Raw genomic sequence first — 13,443 nt, 5'->3', positions numbered from 1 at the left:
TTAGATGTCTCCTGGTGAACATCACCTCCTTCTCCCTCTGACTACTGTGCAGCTTTGGGGATTCCTAGGTAGAAAAGCAAATGATGGCCACCACTTAGCTTCATGCTTGCTCAAGGCAGGTCAGGTGGTTAATAGAGTTAGTGTGATCCTCCTCAACATCTCTTAGTTTCCACATTACTCTGATGACCTGTGGGAGGCCAAGGCTATCCAGGGGCAGAACCCAGGGGTGAATAACATTTTCAAAAAGGGAAAAGAAAAAAGGCCTGAGCCTTTGGTGCTTGCATCAGTTTTGCCACATCTTCCTCCCTCCCGTCTATGCTCTAAGGGCTTGAATGATTTCCTGGTGGGGACCTTGATTAAGTACACAGGAAAGAGGTTAATTATGGTAACCTAGGGAGGGAACAATCTAGGAAATAGTTTTGAGAATTAATATGACAACAAAAAAATTAATATGACAATAAGAGAAAGAAACAATGAGCATAAAGATAAAAATATTACTATTATTTAATATGGAGCAGGAAAAGTTGAAAGATAATGTAAAAGTAAGGACCCATTCAAATATGTTCAAAGAAAGACACCAAGGAGCAATTGAATTACAGACCTACAGACTAGAGCTTTTTGTTAAACAATAAAACTTGAAGAGTTACTTTCCTTGACATCGATTTGTTCAATATCTATCTCAGAGAAGGAGAACTATAGGGCTAGATGAACAAGAATATACTTTTGTAGAACTGCTTATAGAATGAGGTGGAAAAAAGGCCCATTAAATGCTTCCTGTTTACACAGAGCCCTTCTGTGTAAAAAGCTTCTGTATAACTAGATTTACCTATGTAAACTTTGATGAAGTTGGCCCTTCATCTTATCCTCTGAGACCCTCAGGTGAGAGCAACCAGGGAGCATAGAACCTTTAGTACCTCTCCACCATCACTGGGTGAAGTATTTCTGAGCCATTAGGTTCCTCACAGCAGCCTTCACATCCTTGTTCCTCAGGCTGTTGATGATGGGACTGAGCATGGGGGTCATCACCCCATGGAAGAGGGAGGTAAGCTTGTCTGAAAGATCTTCTTTGTCTGCCCTCAGTGGATCCTTGCACTTCAGCTTCCCATACATGGAGAGGATGATCCCATAGAAGACAACCACGACTGTGAGGTGGGCAGACCAGGTGGAGAAGGCCTTTTTCCTCCCCTCAGCTGAGGGGATCCTCAGGATGGTAGCAATGATGAACACATAGGAGAAAGAGATAAACAGAACTGGGACCCCCAGGAAAATCACACTGACCACCGTCATACTGATCCCATTGATGGAGATGTCAGCACAGGCCAACTTCAGGACAGCCAGGATCTCACAGGTGAAGTGGTCAATGACATTGTCCCCACAGAAGGGCAGCTGAATTGTCAAGGATGTGTGTACCACAGAAGCAGCACCACCAATAGCCCAGGATATGGCAGCCACGGGCACATACGTAGCCTTGCTCATGATCACGGGGTACCTAAGGGGGTTACAGATAGCCAGGTAGTGATCAAATGCCATTATGCCCAGCAGCACACACTCTGTGGCTCTCATAGCAAAGGAGAGAAACATCTGCACGGCACAGGCTGAGATGGTTTTCCTGGGGGTCAGGAAGCTGTTGAGAATGAGGGGGACTGAGGAGGTTGTGTAGCAGATGTCCAGGAAGGAGAGGTTTCCCAGGAAGAAGTACATGGGCGTGTGCAGGCGGGAGTCAAGGGTGGTCACCAGGATGAGGACCCTGTTGCCCAGCAGGATCACCAGGTACCTCAGCAGCATGAGCACAAAAAACGTTTTCTCCAGCTTTGGGTGGGCTGAGAGGCTCAGGAGAATGAACCCCACCACAGGGGAGGTCCAACTGGCTTCTTTCATGTGACATCCCCTCTTCGTCAGCAAAGCACAAAAGCAGCACATCAGGTTTTCTCGAGAAGAGTCTCAGGCTTGTGGTATGTGGTGAAGTCCTTGCTGCATAACAGCAGAGCATGTGTGTGTAAGAGAAAAATAACTGAGAGAGACAGCAGAGGAGTCCTTAGCTCTTAGATGAGAGAAGGTCAGAGCTGGAACAGAGCTTACAGTGGGCCAGCACTGGCTGAGGACCTCAAACATTCCAGCTGTGTGTGAGGAATCCTCCAGTGTTGCTGCATCCTCTCATCCCCATAGAGGCAGTTGAGGCCTAGAGAAGGGAAGTGACCTGAGTCTTCTGAGTAAGCTGGTGACAGAGACAGGACTTGAACCCAGCAGAGCTAATCCCCAGTCAGGAAGGGCTTTCCTCTGCATTATGATTAACGGCTGGAAAATGCTAGGAATTATTTCTCTTTAATGTAAATGTATAGAAATTTCATTTAATCTGAGTTTTCTTAGATTCTCAGAGGAGAAAACCCCCAAACTGATCCAATTCTTAGAACCATCAAATTTTCAGGCCTCTTTAAACTTTGGTTACATTTGGAAGAAACTGGTATAAAAGTGTTAATCCACATCCAGACAGAAACACGCCTGGGCGAAGGCTCATCCATAATGAGGATTGCTTCTTCAGTCTGTCCACCAAGAGTGACACAGACTTGACTGTTGTCTGCGTCGGGATTTGCCTATTTTAGATACGGACTGATAGCAACACATGGGGTGGTTCCCACATGGGGAGAAACTTGATGAAGTCAACACAGGGATTGATTGGAGTGATTGCGCGCACACAATGGGATGACAACTGCGCAGCCACCGACGGCCAGCTCAGTTATTAACAACCACACTGACCGCAGTCATCAGATAGGAGGGTTTATGCCATCAACTTCTAATCCCATTGCGTTAGCATATCGGGGAAATTCTTAGCCAGGGGTGACTAGGGAATGTTTTTTCTTTGTCCTTTTATGTTTATATTACATTCTTGTGTAATATTCTGGCTCTCTAACCCCACACTTGTGTTCCACACAGGCGGCTAGCTTATAGGAAGGCCCGTATGCCTTTGTGTGGAGGATTTCTAGTCTCTAAGCTGCAATTACCCAGACTCTGAATTCAGAATCCTCACCGATAATATTTCGATAGCTTCTTCTTAATTGCAATGGTGTGTGTGTGTGTGTGTGTGTGTGTGTGTGTGTGTGTGTGTAGCAGTGGCTGGATGACGGAAGATGAATGGTTAGTATTAACGAGCATCTACTCTGTGCCCTATTCTTTGGAACACCCTATGGAGCAGATATTGTCACTCGAGTTTTACAGATGAAGTAACCGAAGCTCAGAGGAACTCAAGATTTTGCTCCGTGGGTTGAGTGACAGCGCTGGGGCTGGGTCGCAGGCTCCAATTCGGAGTTCCTTCCACCAAACAGCTGTCTCCCTCTCTTGGTGCACAGATTTTTGAAAGATTCTGTCTCTCCAAACCAGCTCTGTCTATCCTCCAATCTGTCTCGTTGTCCAGCGGGCCCTCCTGGGTCACGGTCAGAAAGCTTACCCCAGACGTGCTGTTGGGAGCGCGCTCCCTCCTGGGTCCTGGTCAGGGTTTACGTCAGACGTGCCGCTGAGCAGCGCGCTCCCTCCTTGGTCCTGGTCAGGGTTTACGTCAGACGTGCTGTCGGGAGCGCGCTCCCTCCTCGGTCCTGGTCAGGGTTTACGTCAGACGTGCTGTCGGGAGCGCGCTCCCTCCTCGGTCCTGGTCAGGGTTTACGTCAGACGTGCTGTCGGGAGCGCGCTCCCTCCTCGGTCCTGGTCAGGGTTTACGTCAGACGTGCTCTCCGGCAGCGCGCTCTCTCCTCGGTCCTGGTCAGGGTTTACGTCAGACGTGCTCTCCGGCAGCGCAGCTCCCGCCCTGAATCGACCCAGGGTTTCTCCACCTCAGCGCTATTGACATTCTGGGCTGGAGAATTCTTTGTCGTGAGGGGCTGTCCTGTGCCTTGTAGGATGTCAACAGCACCCCTGGCCTCTGCTCAGCTGTTGCCAGTAGCACCTACTCCCTGAGTTGTGACAACTAAAAATGTCCCGACATTGCCTAATGTTTCTGGGAGGAGAGGGAAGTGCACAACTGTGCCCAGCAGAGGGCTAAGCCCGGAGAGGTCTCCCCTCATGCAGCCAGAGGTCTCCCTGTATTTCCTGGGCAAGCCTACTGCCCTTCCCCCGCCCTCAGCATGAGGGATGTGTGCTCAGCACAGGCCCACTCTGGGCGCCCACCGTGAACTTCTGCCCCAACTTATCTCACGTTCCTCCCACCGGCTCTCCCGGCCCCTCCAGAAAATCAAAAGCAAACATTACAGTGTCACAAACAAGATTCAACCGTGACAAGGACAGGCTGTGGTTGCAGAGGCCAAGGAAAGCGGTTTCTGTTAGAGAAGCCATCCTGACCACTCCCATCAGACAAATCTTTGCACACAGAAACTTCTGCCCGTGGATAATGTGTGTGGGCGTGAGTGACGTACAGGATTTGACCTGTGTTAGAGCTGCATCCACGCCAGTCTTAGTGCCTGTCGTGTAAAAGCTGCTGATTGAAAGCTGGTTCAATTGGAATGAACTGAACTAGGAAGACCTGCACACTGAGACCAGAGCTGTGGGACCTGCCCCCGCCCGTGACATGGATATTCTGGGTAGCTTGAGCAAGTCCCTTCTCCTCCCTAGGCCTCAGTTTCCCGACATGCAGCATGAGAACGCTGAATCAGGTGCTTCCCAGGGCATCCCAACTCTGTCGGGCACTGCGGGTTGCTGTCCTAGGCAGGCAGGGAGCAGTCCTTGGTGAGGGTGACTCCGCACTCCTTTGGTGTGGGGAGTGTGTGTGTATGTGTGTGTGTGTGTGCGTGTGTTAAGGGGAGATCTGAATGCTTGGTTTCCCATCAAGAAATGGTCAGCAAGAAGTAGAGCTGTGTCGGGCTTTGGAGGGGACTCAGGACGGAAGAAAACCAAGAGCTCCCACACCTACAGCGGGAGGAGGGAGGGCGGGGCAGCCAGCAGGGGAGCAAGGGGGCAGGGAAGCTTCCACCTTGGCGCCTGCATCCTGCAGGTGTGGTGCCTCCGCTTGTCCCAGGGACCCGGCCTTGCTGTGGTCTCGTCCCCACCTGTCTCGGGAGCCAGCAGGCAGCTGAGAAATGGGAGGCAACCCAGCGTGGTCAAAAGAGCTGCACATCCTCTCCTACGGCCTTTCTGGAGAGCCGTGTGCCTAGAAAAAGGAAAAACCTGAAAAACCTGCATACCGCAGCAATGCCACCTCTGGGAGATAATTCTGAAGAACCAATGAGAGCGGAGGGCCAGCGTCTCTCATAATGGCATTCATCACAGCAGTATTTGTGAGTGAAAATCAACAAAAACAAAATAACTGTCCACCAATAAATGCCTTAGTCAATTGTGCCATTTCATATAAGGGAATATTAGGCAGACATTAAACTTCTGTTTATATTTTTTACACTATAATATTATGACATTACAATGATAAAAGAGAGAAGACAAAATTGTAGACACTGTTACTATCTCAATCAGGTAAATGACGTGTGTGGATAAAAGTGACTGGAGAAAATTATAGCAAGGTCAATAGGGGCGAGGGCTTCCTCTTTGAACGTCTTCAGTATCACCAAATTTTCTATCCATACAATGCGCACAAGTTACTTTGTGTTCAGGGGAGAAAATCTCAGTGTTTCTAAAAGGAAAGGGAGAAAAAAGGAAAGACTAGCCGCAGACTGGGACTCAGACGAAGAGGGTCTGGGTCCCGGCTCGCGGGTCTGCTCACCCTCTGACCCGAGGAAGGCCCTCTCGTCTGAGCGTCTGCAGGAGGGGGTGGAAATCCTGCCCACCTCCCTCCCCGGCTCCGGGCTTCGTGTGAGGGTGGAGCAGCAAGGGCAGGGCGGGGGCTTGGTCAGTGGGAGCCCCGGAGAGCGTGGGGGACGGCCCCGCTCCCTCCCCGCTGCTCCCCGCGGCTCCAGCACCTCTGCGGGCAGGAGTCCCGGAGCAGGGGCAGGGCGGGGAGGAAAGTCCGTCTTTGGGAAATGCTCTGCAGAAGGCGCGGCCGCCGCCTCTGTCCTCGCCGTAGCCCAGCTCTCCCCGTGTCCTCCTTGTGGCCACTCCTCTGCGTCTCCTGATCCCAGACAGGATTCTCAACTCCTCACAGCGCCCCGGGCCAGACCCTGGACGCCAGGGAAAGACCCCAGACTCTCCCCTGCCCGACTTCCGTTACCTCTGAGACCCTCATTCTTCCTTCTCCTCCCAACTCCTGGGAACTTGAGCCTCTGGTGGGTGTTTCTCTCACGTCCTTCCTCCAGCTGTGCAGGCTGACTGGGTGTCTCAGCCACAGACTCCTCACGTAGAGCACGTCATCCTGGTCTGAGGCCCGGAAATCCCAAGGGTGCACTGTCCCCAGCGGTGAAGGGAGACCTCAAGCAGCAGCCGTGGACACCAACAGGGACCCTGCTGATCCCAGGAGCAATTTAAAGGTTGGAATGTCAAGGGTGCACAGAGTGCAGGCCCTCAGCATACCTGGGGGCTGCAGGGACCACTCCCCCCTGTCCCAGTCAGAGGCAGTGACTGGGACACGGCCAACTAGAGGTGGAGAGGAGCCCACAGCAGAGGCCGGCTTCCTCGGAGCTTGTCCCAGGGTCTCAGAGAAGCCAGGGCAGGCTTCAGGGACAGAGAAAATGTCCCCAGTTTGAAGTCCTAGATGTTCAGAATGGGGAGGTAGGCCAGATGCCTAACAAAAACCAGCAGCAGAATTAGCTCCATTCATTGAGCTGCCCCACGCGCCAGTCACCGTGACAGACACTTCACACAAACTATATAAATTCACTAAACCCAGCAGTCCATGTGTACTGAGTATCGACTTCCAGTCTTCCCTGGGAGACTGCATTATTAGCCCCCTATTTTTTTATTTGAGGGAAGAGACTTTAAATGTAAGCAGTTTACCAAAGACCACATGTCTTGTGAACCTCAGAGCCGGGATTTCAATCTCAGTACATCTGAGTCTCTTTATCGTCATGGATAGCATCATCATCTTCACCATCACCACGATTAGTGAGTATTACTTACTTGAAACAAAATTTAAAAGGTATGGGAGAATATATAATAAAAACTAACTCTGTCTCCAGTCACCCAGTAATTCTCCCTCAAGGCACTTTCTTGTATTTTTTTTTTCAGAGATATTCTAGGCATATACTAAGTATTTGTCTCCAAAATAATAAGTATTTTGGAGACAAATTTAGCACAAATACACAGTGTCGTAATATCTTGCTTTTGTCACTAAACAATATACCTTGGAGTGTTTTCCTGGAAAAAAACATATATAGGGCTGCCTCATTCTTTTAATTGGCTGCATATATTCATTGTAAGGATGTACCACGATTTAATTAACCAGTCTTATATTGACAGACATTTAGATTTTCCAATCTTAGGCTATTATAATCAGTCCTACAACAAATATCCTTGCATATTTATAATTTAGCACATGTGGTAAAATATATCTGTTTCATGTACATTTGTAATTTTTACATATTGCCAAATTTACACATTCCTGTCATCAGTGTGTGAGGATGTCTGTTTCCCACACTCTGCCAACGGTATGTTGGTCTGGAGACTTTCTGGTCTTTCCCATCTGATAGGTGAGAAGTGACGTCGCATTGTTGTATTTAAAACTTTTGGTTTTTAAAATAATTTAAAATGTGAAATATAGCATACACATATATAAATGCATATAAATGTACGTAAAAACACATACTTTAAATTTAAAGAATAATAAAGTAATCACTACCTAATTTAAGAAACAGAACACTGCCAGTATGTTCGAAGCTCCCTGGCTATTCCTTCCTACTCCTAGTCCTCTCTCTCCTCCCAGAGATAACCTCACCCCTGATTGAAGTTATAATCATTTCCTTGCTTTTCTTGAATTTTATCACCTATGATGCATCCTTAAACAGAATAGTTTAGATTGTCCTCTTTGTAAACTCTTGTATAAACTGAATCATTTGTAGATGTTCTTTTTGACCTGTTTCTTCAATATCATGTTTGTGAGATTCGTTCATGTTTATGAGTGTAGCTAAGTTCATTAATTTGTATCACTAAATTCCATTATATGAATGTAGCACAGTTTATTTATACATTCTACTTTGATGGATAATTGGGTTTCTTCCCAACTGAATGCTGTTATAAATATTTTATACATTTCTCCTGACACACATAAGTATTCCCAACTGTCCTAGTTACGTTTACAACCCATCCTTTCTCCACGGATCTGCAATACCATCTCTGTCGTATATCAAGTCTCCAGACATGAATGGGCCTGTTTCTGGGATCTCTATTCTTTTCCATTGGTTTGTTTGTCTATTCCTGTGTCAATGCTACACTGCCTTAATTAATATTTCTTTATAGTATGTTTTGATTTCTTATAGGATAAGTCCCTTTTTCCCCACGCAATACTTCTTCAAATGTATCATGGCTGTTCTTGATCCTTTGTTCTTCCATATAAGTTATTGAACCAGCTTCTTAAATTCTACAATAATTCTTTTTGGGATTTAACAATTGTGATTACATTGAATTGATAGATCAATTTGGGGAAGACTAACATCTCTAAAATATTGAGTTTTCCAACCCATGAATGGGAAATATTTCTCTCTTTAATATCATTCAAAACATTTTATAATTTATAATTTTATGCATAAAGATCTTGGAGCTCTTTTGCCAGATTTACGCCTGTATGGTGGTATTTATTTTTTATTGAGGTCATATTGGCTTATAACATTGTGTAAATTTCAGGTGTGCATTATTATATTTCAGTTTCTGTATAGACTGCATCATGTTCACCACCAATAGTCTAGTTTGCATCTGTCACCACACGTGTGCCCCTTTATCCTTTTTGCTCTCCCTCTACCCCTGCTCCTCTGCTAACCACTAATCTGTTCTCATCTATGTGCACATGCGACGACATGGATGAACCTTGAAAGTATTATGAAGTGAAGGAAGCCAGATAAAAGGACACATATTATATGACTGCATTTATATGAAATGTCTAGAATGGGCGAATCCAGAGAGATGGAGAGCAGATTAGTGGCTGTGTAGGGCTGGGAAGATGAGGGGGTTAGAGGGTGACAGCCAAGGAGTACAAGGCTTCTTTATGGGGTAAAGAAAATGTTCTAAAATTGATTGTGGTAATGATTGTACAACTCTGTGAATATACTAAAAGCCTTTAATTGTACACTTTAAATGGGTAAATGATATGGTATGTGAATTACATCTCAATAAAGCTTTTAAAATTGTGTCATCATTCCATCGTGCTATTTAACATTTCTGAACAACCCAACTTGGACCAAAATACCCCAGTTTTTAACACCAGACTTCACACCTTAACAGAAACACTGCATAGATAAGACAGAAAAATACAACAAACCCTTCTTCGAATATTGGTGTCTTGATGAAAGGAGGCTTCACTGGTGCCTCACTGACACGTTTATTCTCTTACGTGGCATCCTGGGGCAGTGCATCCTAGGAAGATTGGGGATGGGTAAAGGTTGCTGTGTGTGTGTGTGTGTGTGTGTGTGTGTGTGTGTGTGTAAAGCGTTTGGAAGATAATTTTGAAAGGGAAGGTGGGAAAAGAGAACCAGAATGAAATCTCTAGGTGTATGCTCAGGTAGATCAATTTTAGGAAAAAATGTGAGGATCTGGAAACTGATTCCCTTAAAACTATGCACGTCTGAACTTCCCTTAGAAGACCTTCAGGTACCCAGCGTGAAGATCTGAGCTGTAGTTCAAAACCTTGTCTTTCAAGACCATAATCTCTGCTATGAATTGATCCAGCTTCTCTGGCAGCAATGCCAAGAATTTGACTCTGACTCCTCCATTCAGCTGAGCCAGCCTTCTCGAGGTGACAAGCCCTGAATCCTTCAGCCTCCTGGTCTAATTTTCATGTGGGAAGAGCTTAGGAAGGAAGAAGGAGGATCACATTGGTTAGTATATGAAATTATGATCCCACTATGCTAAAGATCTCCCATTTTAGCAAGCGCCCTAGCGATTCTGTTGCAGGTGGGAGTGGCCAGTACTGTCCAGTACTGCAAGAGAAAGAAACAATGCTGAGAAGAGGACAGAGAGGACAGAGCTCTCAGGAGACACTCTGGTGGCCTGGTGGGAACAGAGGTTGATCTGGAGCCAGAGAGCAGAGACAACACTTAGGAAGCTCAACTGAGGAAAGAGACGGGCAGACAGCAACAGGCAGACCTCAGAGCAGAGGAGGGCTTGCTTTCAGGACAGGAGAAACTTGAGAATATTTGTGGGATGAAGAGAAGAAATCAGCAGTGGGATGTGGAGAGAGAGGGAACTGAGGAGGCTGAGAAGTTGTGAGGGGACAGAAGGAAGACACAGGGAGGCATCAGCTTTGAATCGTGGACGGACACCTCTTCTTCTGAGGTGCTCAACAGCAGCAGCTCTGGAGAGATTTTTGGTGGACGTGGATTGTTTCTGGAGCTCAGATCAGCTGACTCTATTTCTCCAGAGTTCTGGTGCCAGAATGAGAGGTAAGGGGCTGAGAAAGAAGACAGGGGAAGAGTGGGCCCCAGGACACCAGAGAGGGTGGAGAGCCAGCTGTGGGGAATGGCCTCTGGAGTCAGTGAGAGGTGACTCAGTGGTCAGCTGAGCCTGGTGGGGTGGGGAGGGGGGAGCTGGGCTTAGCTGCATGGATCTGGAAGACCCTGCTCTTCCAGCGGGCGGATGGCAGTGAGGTGAGCAGAGGAGGGGGCTGCCCAGGGCTGGAGAAGTGAGGAATGTGGGAGAAGTTCCAGGGGACAGAGGGTCAGCTGTGAAGTCCAAGGTCCTGGCCTGGAAGGAGGAAAGTAAGACCTGGGCAGAGGGGCAGGCTTTGCAGAGAGAGGCCAGCCAACAGAGAGGTCAGGAAGACGAGGCTGAGCAGGTGAGCAGGACTGAGGGGGAAAAGGAAGGGGATGGAGCAGATATGAACCAGGAGGACATGTAGTGCCCTGCGTTGTCTAATAAGAGCCCCTATCCTCCTGGGGCCTCGTGTACGTGGTTAGTCCAAACTGAGCTGTGCTATAAGTGTAAAGTATACTCTGGATTCCGAAGACTTAGCATGAAAAAAAGAACGTTAAATATCGCATTAATAAATGTTTACATTGACTACTTGTTTAAACAATATTTTGAAAATATTGGGTTAAATAAAATATATTATTAAAATTAATTTCACCTGTTTCCTTATACCTTTTTAACATGACTACTAGGAAATTTAAATTACCCATGTGGCTGGCATGATATTCCTGTTGCAGGGCACTGGCATAGACACTCCCTCCCAGGGCCATGGATTGTCCATGTCATGCCTGTGGCCCCAGCACCTGGAACAGGGACCTGCACACAGAGGCCTCAGCGATGGTGTGTGTGTGTGAAGTGGAGGAGAAAGTGAATTCATGATGAGTGAGAGAATGGATGAATAAGGATTCTATACGCTGTTCCAGAACGTGGTCAGTTTCTTCTAAATTGCTGAGGGTTATGTGTAAGTACACACATGACTGAAGGGGAAACAGGGAGCTGGAATTGAGGAAAGCTCACCAAGGCTTCGAGATCGGGAATCTCAAAGAGTATTTGATGGGACCTCACTTAACATAAGGGCCCAAGAGCCCGGACCCTTGCCTCACCCCTCTTTCTTTCCTTCTAAAAAAGTACTCCTGTAGCACTTTAATATATGCCAGGGACTGTCCTTGGCATTTTGCATGTATTGACTCATTTAAACTTCCCACCACCCTATGAGGTGGGCACTCTTACTGTCTCTCTTTTAGAAAAGGAAACTAAGGCACAGAGATGGTGAGTAACTCACCCAGGATGACCCAGGAAGTGATGGAACTGCTATTCGAACCAGGCCATCTGTCCCCACCGTCCATACCCCTAACTCCTACACCCACCCGTCTCCCTTATCCTGTCATCTCGCCTCATCCCCAAGCTTCTCTCCAATAGAGAAACAGGTTTCTTTTTTCTCCCTTGACTGACCTCTCTTCCACCCCCAGTCCCTCAGACCTCGTATTCCAGGATAAAGTTCTCAATGAACCTTGCTCTCTGGAAACAATTGTAAGTAACCCTCCAAGTTCCCCACAAATGAGACACAAACACACACAGCTTCACGGTCGAATACAACAGCCAAGTAACCCTGCCCCCCCGTTCCCTCTGCCCCATCCCTGAGCCTGGCCCTGTCTTCACATGAGTGCAGCCATATTTGGCCGTTCCATTAACCTACAGCCACCAGCACACACAAAAATATAAAGCTGCTTTCTGTGTGGTGGGAACTGGCCTTTTTCCCAGAAACTGGCCTTTCTCCCACGAAGATAGTTGCAATTTATAAGAATTTCAAGGTCCTACGGGCATCGTAGCGCAGGACGGACTGGCCATCTGTGCCGGGCTGGGACGATAACCAGAGAAAACAACGCACATACACAACTACTGGGCTGGGATGATAGCCAGGAGGCTCAGTGCATGTACGCCACTGATAACCATTTGTGCATGGAAACACTGAATGCTTGCTCTGTAAACTCTGTAACTGCTTATATAAACTGCTGGAAACTGAGGCCTGGTGAGAGTTCCACCTGTGGAAGGGACGCCTTGCCCAGGACGTGTGATCCCTGCCCAGCCATGTTGATTGACAGGACTCTCCCGACAATGGGGCGTGGATGTTGTAAGTAATTAATTTATTGTAAAGTAATTGATCTAATGTGTTCTCTTTTCAGTCAACCTGGTGTTTCTCTTTCCGGTTGATTTGTGTCATTTCCCTTCAGTCGATCTGGAGTTTCCCTTTCCAATCGATCTGATGTTTTTCCCTCTTATTATATGACCTATTTGAATCTGCCACTATCTCAGCAGATCCGGTGTTTCCCTTTCCGATCGAGCTGGTGTTTTTCTCTCTTAATATTTGGCCTATTTGGATCTGTTTACAGACTATTGCCTTTACTATCCTCTATATAATAAAATATACCTTCAGTCCATTTGTTTGGAGTGGAAAGTTTCTTTTACGTCTCCGATCAAATCCCCCAAACCTCTCATAACAGGCCCACACCACCTTCTCCTTTCCCAGACCAGGAGGCTCCTCTCCCAGACTGGGGATTGGCCCTCCCTGCCTTCCTGGGCAGACTCGAGGGAAGAGTGTGTTGGAGGAGCCTGAGGCTTCACAGTTCCAAGCAACTGCTTTACCTGTCAGTCTAGCAGATGCCTGCAAGGTGTCTACACAGGACAGAACAGGGGGTTTCCAGACATCACCTTGGCCAGTGCCCAGGAGATGCTCACTCCCACCCACCAGGGACTCCATTCCAGCCTCAGCTTTGATCCCTCCAGTGACAGAGTAGCCCTGAGTTTCCACCCACGGGGAGCAGCCCTAGCCCAGGATCTCCCCTTCAGGGCCAAACACAGACTGAAGCACTAAGAAGGAACCCACAGGCCATCTTCCTCTCTTTCTCTCTCTCATTAAATTGTGAATAATAATGCATTTACTTATTCTCCCAACTAAAAAGTGGT

At 47.4% G+C, this 13,443-nt stretch overlaps 1 protein-coding gene across 1 annotated transcript; it reads right to left on the bottom strand.

Annotated features, from left to right (window-relative positions):
* Positions 1-811: 811 nt before the first annotated feature.
* Positions 812-2,884, bottom strand: LOC131393130 (olfactory receptor 2S2-like). The gene has a single exon (XM_058523588.1). The coding sequence runs from the start codon at positions 1,918-1,920 to the stop codon at positions 925-927; it is 996 nt and encodes a 331-aa protein (XP_058379571.1). The 5' UTR covers positions 1,921-2,884; the 3' UTR covers positions 812-924.
* Positions 2,885-13,443: the final 10,559 nt, after the last annotated feature.

This window comes from Diceros bicornis, chromosome 28 (assembly GCF_020826845.1).
Source record: "Diceros bicornis minor isolate mBicDic1 chromosome 28, mDicBic1.mat.cur, whole genome shotgun sequence".
NCBI lineage: Eukaryota > Metazoa > Chordata > Mammalia > Perissodactyla > Rhinocerotidae > Diceros > Diceros bicornis.
This window is presented reverse-complemented; position numbering and strand designations above follow the sequence as displayed.

Bases quoted from the DNA above. Each gene is read 5' to 3' on its own strand.
- LOC131393130 (XM_058523588.1), bottom strand. From the start codon at position 1,920: ATGTGCTGCTTTTGTGCTTTGCTGACGAAGAGGGGATGTCACATGAAA.